Source organism: Pieris napi, chromosome 18 (assembly GCF_905475465.1).
Source record: "Pieris napi chromosome 18, ilPieNapi1.2, whole genome shotgun sequence".
NCBI classification, from domain to species: Eukaryota; Metazoa; Arthropoda; class Insecta; order Lepidoptera; family Pieridae; genus Pieris; species Pieris napi.
Genome location: NC_062251.1, coordinates 5,787,919 through 5,805,121, shown reverse-complemented (window position 1 = coordinate 5,805,121; position 17,203 = coordinate 5,787,919). Strand labels below are relative to the sequence as shown.

The 17,203-nt window shown below is 35.0% G+C and overlaps 2 protein-coding genes and 1 long non-coding RNA gene across 5 annotated transcripts; all 3 read right to left on the bottom strand.

Annotated features, from left to right (window-relative positions):
* Nucleotides 1-5,381: 5,381 nt before the first annotated feature.
* On the bottom strand, nt 5,382-6,628 carry LOC125058783. Of its 2 annotated transcripts, XR_007118505.1 has the most exons (3): nt 6,541-6,628; nt 5,818-6,227; nt 5,382-5,564 (listed from the first exon to the last, which is right to left on the bottom strand). It is a non-coding gene; the product is annotated as an uncharacterized LOC125058783 (long non-coding RNA). The 2 variants fall into 2 exon arrangements; XR_007118504.1 differs by having other exon boundaries at nt 5,382-6,227.
* A 2,553-nt stretch (nt 6,629-9,181) lies between these two features.
* Nucleotides 9,182-11,507, bottom strand: LOC125058782. Of its 2 annotated transcripts, XR_007118503.1 has the most exons (3): nt 10,644-11,507; nt 9,920-10,329; nt 9,182-9,650 (listed from the first exon to the last, which is right to left on the bottom strand). XR_007118503.1 is itself a non-coding variant. In XM_047662941.1 (2 exons), the coding sequence occupies exons 1-2, from the start codon at nt 11,299-11,301 to the stop codon at nt 9,983-9,985; spliced, it is 1,005 nt and encodes a 334-aa protein (XP_047518897.1). In that variant the 5' UTR covers nt 11,302-11,507; the 3' UTR covers nt 9,845-9,982. The 2 variants fall into 2 exon arrangements, 1 of the variants encoding a protein (XP_047518897.1); XM_047662941.1 differs by lacking the exon at nt 9,182-9,650 and having other exon boundaries at nt 9,845-10,329.
* Nucleotides 11,508-12,557: 1,050 nt separating this feature from the next.
* LOC125058781 lies at nt 12,558-15,592 on the bottom strand. Its single transcript, XM_047662939.1, has 3 exons — nt 14,755-15,592; nt 14,022-14,428; nt 12,558-13,826 (listed from the first exon to the last, which is right to left on the bottom strand). Exons 1-2 carry the CDS (start codon nt 15,422-15,424, stop codon nt 14,085-14,087), a joined length of 1,014 nt encoding a protein of 337 aa, XP_047518895.1. The 5' UTR covers nt 15,425-15,592; the 3' UTR covers nt 12,558-13,826; nt 14,022-14,084.
* Nucleotides 15,593-17,203: the final 1,611 nt, after the last annotated feature.

Here is a 17,203-nt window from a genome sequence, read left to right as displayed (position 1 = left end):
TCTGAGATTTACTATGGTAATATACATATATTTTTTTACCATAAGAAAGTAGAGATTTCAACGAACTGAAAGCGGAGCTGCAACCATTAAAACCATGTTCCACATGAAATAAATGTAAAAAGGTGAATTTGATTAACTACGCGATGAACGTAGAGATTTTGTTGCCGGATCTTAGACTCAACGGCGGATCCAGGGGGGGGGTCATGGGGGTCATGACCCCCCCCTGAGCTGGTGTCAGGACTTAGGTGGACCACTAATTAAACAATTTTATTTATATATTTCGTCACCATACAGATTTTTTGTAATTACATACCTTCAATATTTAATGAATATAATATAATAATTTTGTATGATGGCAAACGTTTGGGAACGAACGCATCGAAAATTTAATTTAATTTTACCGCGCCACGCTTGCGCGCGCTTTTCGACTAGGTACGTAACGTCAAGCTAGACCTAACCTCAATCGGAACGACTAAACTTCAACATATTATCATAACATAGTTCTAAGTTAAAAAACTAAAATTTCTTTCTACCTATATGTTTATAAGTGTACCTTTATAAATATTCTTAAAAATTGTTGCTGCAAATCCATCAATTACAAGAAATGGTAAGTAATCAGTTTCTCATTATTCGAGTGCGTGTGTTTTAACTTAAATGTTATTGTTGGTAATGCTCATAAAGTACCTCATAGGTATGTAGATTGTAGGTACCTACTTACTGAAAGAGTGCTGCGTGACGTATGTACCTACTTAAATGTATATTTGAGCATAAAGCTTACTGACCTAACCTAAAATCTTAGATAAATACATACAATAATATCAAGTGTATCTTCGTGACCACACTGATTTTAATGCTCTTTAAAAATAAAATAAGACAAAAACATTGCCCTTCATTAACAGGCATGGATTTATAACAAGTACAATCTACCTACCTACTACTTTTTACTTTATTTGTATATTACAATTTTTTTTAAAACTATAAAATATTAGAGAACCTGAAATTGTTTTGCTTGTTTAACACTATACTTACCTTAAAGTATTACATATTTGATGTAAGAAAATGTAAATTAAAGTAAAAATTAAGTAAGGTATTTATGGAAAATGCAGTGGATTGTAAAACTAACTACATATATTATTATGTTTTTGTGTACTTATAACTCATATGTTTACAAAAGTTTGTTGTCTGATGTGGGGTGTGAAAGTTGCATGGTTTTGCTTTGGTACTATATGGGTGTTTTTATGTATATATATTTAATATGTATTTGCAACAGTCTGTTGTGGGGTGTGGAATTTGCATGGTGAAATTTGCATGGTTTTGCTTGCAGGGTGATTCTAAGGGAAAAGGAGATGGTAGTGGTGGATTCAAACGTTCATTAAAAAAAATAGATTCATTTTTCCAAAAGAAACCAAGACTTGAGATTGCTTACTCAAAAAATTCACCTACAACAACTACAGATGAAAATAATTGTTTTGCATATGCTTCTGCTTCTACAGCTACATTGCCTACATTAAACATAGATGAAGAAAAAACATGCTCTCCTGTTACTAACGATATTCAGCCTACATGTACATCAACTTCTGATTCTGATCAAATAAAGACTTCACTTTCTCAACCAAAGTTTGCTTCAGATATTGCTTGTTATATAGGGGAAAATATAGATGATTCAACTAAAGCTATGTTGCTTGAAAAGCATTGGCAGCCTCCCCCTAATTATCCTTTCCCGCATTGTGTTGTTAATAAAAAAGGAAAACAAACAAAAAAATATGCTCAGAAGTCTCACCTTGACAAGTTTCACTGGCTTGTTTTGTCGCATAAAGACCAGGGTCTTTACTGCAAGTACTGTGCTTTGTTTGTCGTAGCTACTGGAGGTGGTATACAGACAAAAACACCTTTATGTCGACTCGTAAAAGAACCATTAAAAACTTTCGATAATTTGCTAGGTGAAAATGGTGTTCTGCTAACACACCAGCGAAACAAATACCACGAATTAGCCGTCGAAGCTGGGAAGAACTTTTTATTGAGTTTTCATAAACCGGAAATTAACATAATGAACCAAGTAAATAGTCAAAGACTGAAACAAATAAATGAAAATAGAGAACGTTTGCGACCAATCGTAAAAACTATAATATTTTGTGGCCATCAAAATATATCGTTACGTGGCCATCGCGACGATGGTAAATTGCTGAACTATGACAGCGTAGTAGCCGATGAAGGGAATTTTAGAGCCCTTTTAAAATTCCGTATTGATTCTGGAGATATTGCATTGCAGCAACATTTAGAATCTTCAAAATCCAACGCCACGTACATCAGCAAGACTGTACAAAATGAGTTGATAGATGTTTGCGCAGAAATTATCCAGGAAAACATATTAAAGAATGTGCGGGAAGCTAAATACTTTTCAATTTTGTTCGATGAAACAACAGATATATCACATATCTCACAGCTGAGCCTATCATTCCGATATTTGCATGATGGTATTATTAAGGAACATTTTGTGACTTTTTGTGATACCTACGATGCTCTTAGACATGAAGACACCAATTCAGGTGACATAGAGCCTCGATTAACAGGTGTAGCATTGGCGAAAATCGTTGAAAATCTGTGTACCAAATTTAACTTAGATTTATCTTGGTGTGTGGGTATTGGAACTGACAGCTGCTCGGTTATGGCATCAGATACAAAAGGTGCAGTGCAAGAATTAATGAAAATAGCCATTCATGCTAAACGTTGCCCGTGCAACAACCATGTGCTCAATAACTCATTAGCAAGATCGTCCAAAGTAGTTTCCTGTCGCAATACATCTGGCACAATGAGAAAAGTTGTGGCATTTGCCAATGCATCCGCTAAGAGGCATGAAATTTTTAAAATAGAACTCGGAGCTGCCGTGCAAGGTATTTGTGAGACACGTTGGGTAGAGAGGCATGATGGGCATCTTCAATTTCAAGGAGACAACTTAGGCAAAATTTGTAGCGCTCTGGAGAAGATTTCTGCTTGGCAAGACAATAAAACTGCCAATGATGCGCATTGCTTGCTGCAAACATTGCGCAGTTCTGACTTTATTATATCCTCCATCTGTTTAAGTGATGTATTAGGTGGGTACTTTCCTAAATTATTTTACTTCTTATTGTTTGGAAAATGAACTTATACGAGTATACTAAACCTACTTTAAAATTATGTTGTTGTTTTGTTAATATTTTATGCTACGAGAACATACCGTTTATATTAAGTTATAAATTCTTAGTTTATGCACTACAGACAGTTTTTGTTTTTCAGGTACTACAGTATCTTTAAGCAGAATACTGCAATCAAACTCAATGGATTTAAAAAAAGCTACGGACGCTATTAATGACACTTTAAGTGTTTTACAAAATAAAAGAGAAAATGTGGACGTAATCTACCGACAGCTTTTTGACGAGGCTAAAGAAGTAGCTAAACAGCTAGATGTAGAAATTAAATGCCCAAGAATAGTTTCAAAACAAATGCATAGGGCCAATAACCAACCTGCTCAATCTGCTGAAGAGTATTTCCGCAGAGCTATATACATCCCTCTTCTAGATTCAATAATAAGTGATCTCCAGACTCCAAGACCGCCTGTCTCCTGATGTACTTAATTTGTTTCAGCTAAGCGTTTTTATGCCAAAAAGCGAATATAGTAATGAAGACATTGAAACTGTGAAAGCACTAGCTACCGATTATAGATTATTACTACATAACACTCCAATTTCTGTCATTGTCAATGAATATCGGCTGTGGATGGTGAAGTGGCAGCGGAACCAGGACATACCGCAGTCGATTTCTGATCTTATTTTAAATTGTGATATCGATATGTATCCTAATATAAGAATTTTTTTATGTATTATGGCTACACTACCTGTCAGTATAGCGACAGCAGAAAGGTCTTTCTCTACGTTGCGAAGAATTAAATCGTGGCTAAGATCTTCAATGGTTGAAGATCGCCTAACCGGACTGGCACTTCTCCACGTTCATAAAAACGTACCTATTGAAGTTGATGAGGTAATAACGCGTTTCGGGAGAAGACGTAAAAGAAAAATTAATTTTGTTATTTAAATATATGTACATTTTGTCTGTTTCTATTTTGTTTGTTGAATACTCTTGTCTTCCTCTCCTCACCTCTTCACTTTTGCGGAGTTTTGCGTAGTACCCCTCGACATACCTCTAGCTGTTATGACGAATAATTCACCACGGTTATGGAATATAAATAGGCTGCCTGTACGCACGGAGCGTGATAGTGCTTCTCTGGATATCTTCAAGAGAAGATAGCAATATGTACAAGTTATTATGTGTTAAGTTTGTCAAGTGTACAATAGAGAATAAATATTTTTAAGTACAGTACTTACGTAAATTAATAAAATGCCTACTTTTTACTTGTATCTATTATCAAAATTAAATTATGTCAAGTTTTTTGACTTGACCACGACTTTGTGACCCCCTCCTGGCGCCAAAGCTGGATCCGCCCTTGCTTAGACTAAGGCCGTTTCTCCACTGCTCCGGTCCGGCAAACGTTAATTACCGATCCGATTTAGAAACTCACAACAGTACTTGTGTACTTCTCCACTACTCCGGCATCCGGTTTTTAACGATCCGATAACTTGCTAGATCGGAACGCGGTGTTTTATCGGTCCAAGAATATCCAAGAGGTTATAAATTGCTATACATAGGTTTATTTATTTATAGTTATATTATATCATAAAGTATTAGTGAACTATTTATTAAGTAGATTATAATATTTCAAGATAGACAATATAAAAAAAGTAATAAACTAGCCAGGCAATAAAATATTCAGAATTTAGAACGTTTTATTAATAAAATAAAGTATATGCGTTTTAGTTAATATCAGTGTTGCATGATAAATAATAAATATACAAGTATCGGTTATTGTCGGATCGGATATAGTGGAGAAGCGCAATCCGGCTTTCCGATATTTTTTTAATGACTCATTCCGGCTTCCGACGCCGGACCGGAGCAGTGCAGAAAGGGCCTAAGGGTCTGTTTCACAATGTATGGATAAAGTACCAAATAGCTATGCAACACATAAATTATTTGGAAGATAAATTGTGGTATTTGACACCCCATCGGACTCATAACTTATGATGGACTTTATGTGACGAATAGCGCTATCTGACAGTCATGAAACGCAACAATAGTGCTTATCCTACCAATAAGTAATAAGGAGCTAATTTGGAACTTATCCGTACATTGTGAAACAGACCCTAAGTGAAATGTTTACAATTTTTAATTTTAATTAATCATATCATGGACTGAAATTTGTTAGACAAGCCATATGCAATAAATTTATTGACATATATATAATACGTTTCATCAAATAAACATCTCGGTGAAGTTTTTTTTTTTTTTTTTTATACCTGGGGAAACCCGATTACGGGCCCCCGCGCCTGGGCAAGTGTGAATGGCGCGGGGAGTGTGGGGGTCAAGGTCGTAAAATGCGATGACCCCATACCCACTAAAACCACCAGGGCCCAATCCATAGTATGTGTAGAGCCAGGTTGTGGTGGCCGCTGCCTGGCACGAGTTAGCATGCAGCTCTGCAAAGAAGCCCTTCATAAACTTAAGCAAAATAATTTGCAAGCTTAAAACAATTTAGATTTTAAGTAATTCTCCAAAAAAAAAAACTAAATAAATAAATTAATAATAATCTACAAAGCTTAAATAATTACAATCACACTATAAGGACAGCAATGGTAAATTTAAATTTAACTGGCCATAGCAAATAAAAGCAAATTAGCAGATAAAGCAGCAGCAACTAATGAAATCAAAACAAAAACAAAAGCAGCATACTAAAATAAGCAGCAACTCAGCAGGTCATCAGCGCAGATATTCGCGGCTAAGTTTGGAAGTGTTTTATTTATAAGCATATTTTATAACTTTAATTAGCTCCATAAAGGGGTCTTTTCTGTGTTTAACATTGTACCGCCGCCACAAGTATTCGTAAAAATAACTTCCATCTGCAGCCACAACAGGGTTATCAGGATCTGACTCAATTACTTTTTTGTGTATGTACCCATGCTGTGATAAACAATCATACACTTTCCAGAAGTTGGTATGGATAGTAGTGCCAACTTCTACATGTTTTTGTATAAGTGGCACTAATACTTCAGCTGACTCAATATTGTCTTGGGACACTTCTAATCTCAGAACTTCTTTGCCTTCCGTCATACCAATAACCCAATGGCCCTCAATGTGTCGTCCTACAACAATTCAGGAATTAGTTAATAAGCTAAATGAATAAAATAGATTTTTTTGATGTGATAATAATAGGTTTTTTGGACATCTCCGGCGCTACAGAAAATGCAGCTTGCCAAACTTGCTTACCAAATCAGGCATTTTATTCAAGCCTCCTCCTCTCCCTCTGCGCCTACGGGTTTGAAATAACACTCTAGGGGTAGAACATACTAGTAACACGTTGACTGAATCTATGTTGTCTTAAATGCGGAACTAAATTAACCATGATCTAGTTTGCATGTAGATAAATATTAACTAATAGTGCTATAAAACAATTACCTCGATTGAATTTTCGTTTCCCAAATTTTGATACATCAATCTGGACTACCTTCCCTGGGCCACCAATCTTTCCTTCTACTTGATTTCTGTCCATTTGATAAATAACTATAGTTTCCCTACAATAAGAATACCAATCACTTATGGTGGGTCGGCTTATGCATTGTTGTCTACTTTCTTTATATGGGTCTTCATGAATGACTGTTTCATAGCTCCATTTACGTGAATATGCATATAACAAGTAGAACACTTGTACTAAATCGATTTTAATATTTTCGAAAAACGTTCCTTTATTTCTAGGAACTTTTGTTTTTGCTCTGCAATTTCCTTTCGTACAACACCATGAACCAAATGATTTATTCGTCGATTTTGCAATTTTCATGGGTTTACGATGTATACTACATTCCTTTTGAGAATGCACTAATCCATTTTCTTCAGAAAATGCCACACACTGCTCATTAGTACTCAAATTTTTCATAATTTTTGTCAAGTTCCACATCATGATCACTTCTTCAGTGTAGAGGTCACGACCGACAACGGGCCCATCGTCATCATCATCATCAGAATCATCCAAAAAAGCCGGTCGTCTACGAAGCATAGAACTAATAGAACTAGTAGACGGCTCAGGTACTGGATCACGTCCACATAGACTATTTCCAGACGTCATGACAAGCTGTGATCGCGAGAAATCGGTGTCCAGTATGTATAGCAAGGTCTTAGAGAAAAGCAATCAAATCAAAGTCCAAAAGTATAGCCAAGTTTCCAAAAAATCCAAATAAAATAAACGCAGAATCTCAATCATACACGTTAACTTGAAAGTAACGGAATGAATCTGTCAGTGTAATTTGAATTTCTGTCAATATCTACATTCAAAATGGCGGTTTGTTGTTTCCGTAGATAGAGTATAGAACCATAGTCCGTCTACGGTTCTTTTACATGTTGATCTGTCATGTTCTGAAATACACGCTGCATGTAAAAAAAAATTATTAATAGAAAAGTATAAAATTTACGTACGTAAATACTATATATATATGTATACTAGCTGTACCCCGCCGCGCTTCGCTGTGTTGCGAGTGTTTTCGTCGCTTCTGGCAGATGGCGCGATTACTGGACAAAACAATCCAGATGAGATGCAGTGGAGTTTAGGTACCTAAAGTCAATAATATCATTTTTTCGTACCATGACCGCCTATAAGCTGAAACGTATTAGCATCGCAGACCGAATGAAAGAACGATAATTTTGTTTGTGGTTTCTATGTAAGTTTAGAAATTTAACTGTCAAACTTACTTCGACAGATGTTTCTATAAAAAAAAAAAATGTGTGCGTGTACTAGTGTACACACGTTAGAACTTAGAAGTGAAACTTCTTTATGACCTTATTTTTCGAAAAATGATCTATATGCAACTTTACAGAAATTGGTTATATAAAGTTTAATTTGATAGTTTATCAAAAGGCTTTTATTATCATAGACAGGAATACAAATAATACAATTATTTCATTTTACCTTATTACCACTAAGATTATTACAGAATTTCATAAATTGTAATAGAAATTTTAGTATCATAGTTATCGTTATTATAAATTTTTGTTATTAATGGTTTAGAATCTCTTCGAATCAACCGTGGTAGGGATAAGAAAAAGACGCGCGTAACGGTCAAATGTGACGCGTAACTGAAAAATGTTACACTAAATTTTTTTCCAACCCCAATAAAGAAGTTTCACTTCAATAAAATATAAAATTATTTAAAATAATTCATCAATTCCAATAAGCTATTATGTCTTAATATATATATTTATTTGTGAGGCGTAACGAAAAAAAGTTACACTAAATTTTTTTCCAACCCCGATAAAGAAGTTTCACTTCAATAATAATTTTCTTTATAGCTTAACCTGACATAATCGCTGAATTGAGAGACTGAAATATATGAATAAATGTTTATATCCAATTGAACATTGCCTGAATACATCTTTTTCTATCTTGATGGAGTCATCCTAACTAAATAAATACTGTTATTATAATATTTTTAAATGGCTTATTATTTACACATTATAAATTTAAAAATACCTATGTTTTTTTAAACAACAAAAATCAGAGGAGAATAATACAATTCATGAACAAAATGAGGAAAAATTTAATTATAGGTACTAAATATCTACTAGTGATATTATATTGGGGAATTATGTTTTTGTTAGACATGCCTAAATAATTAATTGAATATTATTGAACCATGTGCAATTATTTGTATGTACGCTGAAATCTTCAATGAGTCAAAGTCGTTAATCTATAGTAAATTATAAACTCAATATCTACGAAGTCGGTAGAAGGGCATTGCCGTCTTGTTTCTCATCTTCGTCGATATTTTAATAATTTATTTATAATCAAACTCTAAACTAAACTCTAACAAGTTTTAATACAAATATTGAATTTTATAGGTTCTTAACTATTATTTGGACATTTCGATACAAAAAAGTAACTTTTCTAGAATCGCTTATTCTGTCATAGTTGGAAGGTGGGAACATAAAATGTCTTGTTTTTTCGATGTCATGCCCTGATCGTTAAATATCTGTTGAATTTTGCGGTCCCTTTCATAGTCTGTGCTTAGTACTTGCTGCTGAAATCGCAGCAATATTTCACCAGTGCAAAATCCTAGTATTGATTACAATTTACAATGTTTATACCTGGCTACGCGAGAGTTGTGACCGGAAAAGAATAGGCAACCTAACATTTGCATATTTTATGGGCTTCATACTTTCGATTGTTATAATTTGGGTAATAATCAAACTGGTGAAATATTTAAAATTTTTAATTTTAATTAATCATATCATGGACTGAAATTTGTTAGACAACCCATAAGCAATAAAATTTTTGACATATTAAATTAAATATATAATACGTTTCATCAAATAAACATCTCGGTGAAGTTTTTTTTTTTTTTTTTTTTACCTGGGGAAACCCGATTACGGGCCCCCGCGCCTGGGCAAGTGTGAATGGCGCGGGGAGTGTGGGGGTCAAGGTCGTAAAATGCGATGACCCCATACCCACTAAAACCACCAGGGCCCAATCCATAGTATGTGTAGAGCCAGGTTGTTGTGGCCACTGCCTGGCACGAGTTCTGCAAAGAAGCCCTACATGAACTTAAGCAAAATAATTTGCAAGCTTAAAACAATTAAGATTTTAAGTAATTCTCCTTGGCAAAAGTGATAATTTAATTCAATAATAAATTAATTAATAATAATCTACAAAGCTTGACTAATTACAATCACCTATGTATAAGGACAGCAATGCTAAATTTAAATTTAACTGGCCATAGCAAATAAAAGCAAATTAACAGATAAAGCAGCAGCAACAAATGAAAGCAAAACAAAAATAAAAGCAGCATACCAAAATAAGCAGCAACTCAGCAGGTCAGCAGCGCAGATATTCCCGGCTAAGTTTGCAAGTGTTTTATTTATAAGCATATTTTATAGCTTTAATTAGCTCCATAAAGGGGTCTTTTCTGTGTTTAACATTGTACCGCCGCCACAAGTATTCGTAAAAATAACTTCCATCGTCAGCCACAACAGGGTTATCAGGATCTGACTCAAATACTTTTTTGTGTATGTACCCATGCTGTGATAAACAATCATACACTTTCCAGAAGTTGGTATGGATAGTAGTGCCAACTTCTACATGTTTTTGTATAAGTGGCACTAATACTTCAGCTGACTCAATATTGTCTTGGGACACTTCTAATCTCAGAACTTCTTTGCCTTCCGTCATACCAATAACCCAATGGCCCTCAATGTGTCGTCCTACAACAATTCAGGAATTAGTTAATAAGCTAAATGAATAAAATAGATTTTTTTTGATGTGATAATAATAGGTTTTTTGGACATCTCCGGCGCTACAGAAAATGCAGCTTGCCAAACTTGCTTACCAAATCAGGCATTTTATTCAAGCCTCCTCCTCTCCCTCTGCGCCTACGGGTTTGAAATAACACTCTAGGGGTAGAACATACTAGTAACACGTTGACTGAATCTATGTTGTCTTAAATGCGGAACTAACTTAACCATGATCTAGTTTGCATGTAGATAAATATTAACTAATAGTGCTATAAAACAATTACCTCGATTGAATTTTCGTTTCCCAAATTTTGATACATCAATCTGGACTACCTTCCCTGGGCCACCAATCTTTCCTTCTACTTGATTTCTATCCATTTGATAAATAACTATAGTTTCCCTGCAATAAGAATACCAATCACTTATGGTGGGTCGGCTTATGCATTGTTGTCTACTTTCTTTATATGGGTCTTCATGAATGACTGTTTCATAGCTCCATTTACGTGAATATGCATATAACAAGTAGAACACTTGTACTAAATCGATTTTAATATTTTCGAAAAACGTTCCTTTATTTCTAGGAACTTTTGTTTTTGCTCTGCAATTTCCTTTCGTACAACACCATGAACCAAATGATTTATTCGTCGATTTAGCAATTTTCATGGGTTTACGATGTTTACTACATTCCTTTTGAGAATGCACTAATCCATTTTCTTCAGCAAATGCCACACACTGCTCATTAGTACTCAAATTTTTCATAATTTTTGTCAAGTTCCACATCATGATCACTTCTTCAGTGTAGAGGTCACGACCGACAACGGGCCCATCGTCATCATCAGAATCATCCAAAAAAGCCGGTCGTCTACGAAGCATAGAACTAATAGAACTAGTAGACGGCTCAGGTACTGGATCACGTCCACATAGACTATTTCCAGACGTCATGACAAGCTGTGATCGCGAGAAATCGGTGTCCAGTATGTATAGCAAGGTCTTAGAGAAAAGCAATCAAATCAAAGTCCAAAAGTATAGCCAAGTTTCCAAAAAATCCAAATAAAATAAACGCAGAATCTCAATCACATACACGTTAACTTGAAAGTAACGGAATGAATCTGTCAGTGTAATTTGAATTTCTGTCAATATCTACGTTCAAAATGTCGGTTTGTTGTTTCCGTAGATAGAGTATAGAACCATAGTCCGTCTACGGTTGTTTTACATGTTGATCTGTCATGTTCTGAAATACACGCTGCATGTAAAAAAAAATTATTAATAGAAAAGTATAAAATTTACGTACGTAAATACTATATATATTTATATATATGTATACTAGCTGTACCCCGCCGCGCTTCGCTGTGTTGCGAGTGTTTTCGTCGCTTCTGGCAGATGGCGCGATTACTGGACAAAACAATCCAGATGAGATGCAGTGGAGTTTAGGTACCTAAAGTCAATAATATCATTTTTTCGTACCATGACCGCCTATAAGCTGAAACGTATTAGCATCGCAGACCGAATGAAAGAACGATAATTTTGTTTGTGGTTTCTATGTAAGTTTAGAAATTTAACTGTCAAACTTACTTCGACAGATGTTTCTATAAAAAAAAAAATGTGTGCGTGTACTAGTGTACACACGTTAGAAGTGAAACTTCTTTATGACCTTATTTTTCGAAAAATGATCTATAATATGCAACTTTACAGAAATTGGTTATATAAAGTTTAATTTGATAGTTTATCAAAAGGCTTTTATTATATATCAGGAATACAAATAATACAATTATTTCATTTTACCTTATTACCACTAAGATTATTACAGAATTTCATAAATTGTAATAGAAATTTTAGTATCATAGTTATCGTTATTATAAATTTTTGTTATTAATGGTTTAGAATCTCTTCGAATCAACCGTGGTAGGGATAAGAAAAAGACGCGCGTAACGGTCAAATGTGACGCGTAACTAAAAATGTTACACTAAATTTTTTTCCAACCCCGATAAAGAAGTTTCACTTCAATAAAATATAAAATTATTTAAAATAATTCATCAATTCCAATAAGCTATTATGTCTTAATATATATATTTATTTGTGAGGCGTAACGATAAAATGTTACACTACATTTTTTTCCAACCCCGATAAAGAAGTTTCACTTCAATAATAATTTTCTTTATAGCTTAACCTGACATAATCGCTGAATTGAGAGACTGAAATATATGAATAAATGTTTATATCCAATTGAACATTGCCTGAATACATCTTTTTCTATCTTAATGGAGTCATCCTAACTAAATAAATACTGTTATTATAATATTTTTAAATGGCTTATTATTTACACATTATAAATTTAAAAATACCTATGTTTTTTTAAACAACAAAAATCAGAGGAGAATAATACAATTCATGAACAAAATGAGGAAAAATTTAATTATAGGTACTAAATATCTACTAGTGATATTATATTGGGGAATTATGTTTTTGTTAGACATGCCTAAATAATTAATTGAATATTATTGAACCATGTGCAATTATTTGTATGTACGCTGAAATCTTCAATGAGTCAAAGTCGTTAATCTATAGTAAATTATAAACTCAATATCTACGAAGTCGGTAGCAGGGCATTGCCGTCTTGTTTCTCATCTTTGTCGATATTTTAATAATTTATTTATAATCACACTCTAAACTCAAAATATCGGAAATATAAAAATTCTATTTTTTTCCTATATTAGCCATAGTAGATAAATCTTATTATTTTAACTTTATTAACAAGTTTTAATACAAATATTGAATTTTATAGGTTCTTAACTATTATTTGGACATTTCGATACAAAAAAGTTGAACAAAAAGTAACTTTTTTAGAATCGCTTATTCTGTCAAAGGTGGGAACATAAACTGTCTTGTTTTTTCGATGTCATGCCCTGATCGTTAAATATCTGTTGAATTTTGCGGTCCCTTTCATAGTCTGTGCTTAGTACTTGCTGCTGAAATCGCAGCAATATTTCACCGGTGCAAAATCCTAGTATTGATTACAATTTACAATGTTTATACCTGGCTACGCGAGAGTTGTGACCGGAAAAGAATAGGCAACCTAACATTTGCATATTTTATGGGCTTCATACTTTCGATTGTTATAATTTGTCTAATAATCAAACTGGTGAAATATTTACAATTTTTAATTTTAATTAATCATATCATGGACTGAAATTTGTTAGACAACCCATAAGCAATAAAATTTTTGACATATTAAATTAAATATATAATACGTTTCATCAAATAAACATCTCGGTGAAGTTTTTTTTTTTTTTTTTTTTACCTGGGGAAACCCGATTACGGGCCCCCGCGCCTGGGCAAGTGTGAATGGCGCGAGGAGTGTGGGGGTCAAGGTCGTAAAATGCGATGACCCCATACCCACTAAAACCACCAGGGCCCAATCCATAGTACGTGTAGAGCCAGGTTGTGGTGGCCTCTGCCTGGCACGAGTTCTGCAAAGAAGCCCTTCATAAACTTAAGCAAAATAATTTGCAAGCTTAAAACAATTAAGATTTTAAATAATTACAATCACACTATAAGGACAGCAATGGTAAATTTAAATTTAACTGGCCATAGCAAATAAAAGCAAATTAACAGATAAAGCAGCAGCAACAAATGAAAGCAAAACAAAAACAAAAGCAGCATACCAAAATAAGCAGCAACTCAGCAGGTCAGCTGCGCAGATATTTGCGGCTAAGTTTGGAAGTGTTTTATTTATAAGCATATTTTATAACTTTAATTAGCTCCATAAAGGGGTCTTTTCTGTGTTTAACATTGTACCGTCGCCACAAGTATTCGTAAAAATAACTTCCATCGTCAGCCACAACAGGGTTATTAGGATCTGACTCAAATACTTTTTTGTGTATGTACCCATGCTGTGATAAACAATCATACACTTTCCAGAAGTTGGTATGGATAGTAGTGCCAACTTCTACATGTTTTTGTATAAGTGGCACTAATACTTCAGCTGACTCAATATTGTCTTGGGACACTTCTAATCTCAGATCTTTGCCTTCCGTCATACCAATAACCCAATGGCCCTCAATGTGTCGTCCTACAACAATTCAGAAATTAGTTAATAAGCTAAATGAATAAAATAGATTTTTTTTTAAGTGATAATAATAGGTTTTTTGGACATCTCTGGTGCTACAGAAAATGCAGCTTGTCAAACTTGCTTACCAAATCAGGCATTTTATTCAAGCCTCCTCCTCTCCCTCTGCGCCTACGGGTTTGAAATAACACTCTAGGGGTAGAACATACTACTAGTAACACATCAGTTGACGTTGACTGAATCTATGTTGTCATAAATGCGGTCCTAACTTAACCATGATCTAGTTTACATGTAGATAAATATTAACTAAAGTGCTATAAAAGAATTACCTCGATTGATTTTTCGTTTCCCAAATTTTGATACATCAATCTGGACTACCTTCCCTGGGCCACCAATCTTTCCTGCTACGAGTACTTGATTTCTATCCATTTGATAAATAACTATAACTTCCCTGCAATAAGAATACCAATGATTTATGGTGCCTCGGCTTATGCATTGTTGTCTACTTTCTTTATATGGGTCTTCATGAATGGTTGTGTCATAGCTCCATTTATGTGAATATGCATATAGCAAATAGAAGACATGTACTAAGTCTAATTTCATGCTATCGAATAATGTTCCTTTAGTTCTAGAAACTCTTGATATTGATTTGCAATTTCCTTTTGCACAAGACCATGTACCAAATGTTTTATTCGTCGATTTAATTATTTTCATGGGTTTACGATGTTTTCCACATAGCTTTTGAGAACGCACTAATCCATGTTCTTCAGCAAATGCCACACACTGCTCATTAGTACTCAAATTTTTCATAATTTTTGCCAAGTTCCACATCATGATCACTTCTTCAGTGTAGAGGTGACGTCTGACAACGGGCCCATCGTCATCATCATCATCAGAATCATCCAAAAAAGCCAGTCGTCTACGAAGCATAGAACTAATAGAACTAGTAGACGGCTCAGGTAATGGATCACGTCCACATCCACTATTTCCAGACGCCATGACAAGCTGTGATCGCGAGAAATCGGTGTCCAGTATGTATTGCAAGGTCGTAGAGAAAAGCAATCCAATCAAAGTCCAAAAGTATAGCCAAGTTTCCAAAAAATCCAAATAAAATAAACGCAGAATAACATACACGTAAACTTGAAAGTAACGGAAATCGGAATGAATCTGTCAGTGATGACTGATGAGTGTATGTAATTTGAATTTCTGTCAACATCTACATTCAAAATGGCGGTTTGTTGTTTCAAATGTTGATCTGTCATGTTTAACGAAAAGTATAAAATTTACGTTATTTACGTACGTAAAGGGAGGTTTATATTTATATATATAAGGAAAACATAATATATTTTCCTATACAAAATCTTGTCTATATTGTATCTATACTATAATATTATAAAGAGGAAAGATTTGATTTTTTGTTTGTTTGAAATGAATAGGCTCCGAAACTACTGGACCGATTTCAAAAATTCTTTCACCGTTGGCAAGCTACACTATTCCCGAGTGACATAGGCTATGTTTAATTTTCAAAAAAATTAGGGATGCTTACTAAAACTTGAATAATCTAACCCAAGGTTTAAAAAAATAAACAAAAAACTTCCTTCAATCGTGTGCGCTGCGATTTCATTTCTAGAAATCTAAAAATCCACGATCTGTTTCAATTATCGTCGATAAATATCGAGCGTCTAGGGTATGGTCGATATTTATCGCGTCACTATTAATGCTTCCAGCGATGGAAGAGGACGCGCATATATGGAGGCGGAATAATATAGAGAATTCATACTTGTATTAGAAACATTACCTATAAGTATGGGACACCTCAAATGCAAACTAGGCAAACTACGACTACTAAGACTTTGAAAGCGATACCGTGAGACGGGAGAATACTCACGAAGGCGTGGTCAAGGTCGAAAGAGAAAAACTACACGTTTGCAAGATCGCTACATCGTCAACTGTGCTTTACGTAACCGCACCACAACTGCAAGAGATCTACAAAATACACTAAGGACGGGTACTGGTGTAGAAATTTCCGACCAGACGGTAAGAAATAGGTTGTTGGAAGCCAATTTGAGATCACGCCGACCAGTTCGGGCTGTGCGTCTAACAATTCAATATAGACAAGCTCGCCGACAGTTCGCGCAAAATCACGCTAATTGGCAACTTCGACATTGGAGGCCAGTGCTTTTTACTGACGAATCACGATTCCGTCTAACACGTTGCGATGGTCGTCTCCGTGTTTACAGACGCACAGGCGAGCGATACAGTGCAGCAGCAGTCCAGGAATATGACAAATTTGGATGTGGCTCTGTGATGGTTTGGGGCGGAGTTAGTTTGGACGAGCGCACAGATCTCGTCGTTGTTCCCGGGCGCTTGTGTGCTCAAACTTACATAGAAAATGTGCTCGAAGATCATGTTTGGCCCGCAGCATATGGTATGGGCCCAGATTTTCTTTTAATGCAAGATAATGCCAGGCCACATACTGCAGCCATCACGTCAGATTACTTACGACAGCAGGAAATCCGTGTAATGGAGTGGCCTTCCATGAGCCCTGACCTAAATCCGTAGCGGAAGCGTCCGTTTGCACCTCAAACACTGCAGCAGCTCACTGAAGCGTTGATTGAAGAATGGGAGCGAATTCCACAAGAAGATATTCGGAGGATCATACGAAGCATGCCGCGTCGTTGTCAAGCTGTGATTAGGGCTCATGGAGGCCACACCATTGAAACGATATACGAATATTTCTTTGATGGACCTTTTTTATCACCAATTAGTTTTTCGTTT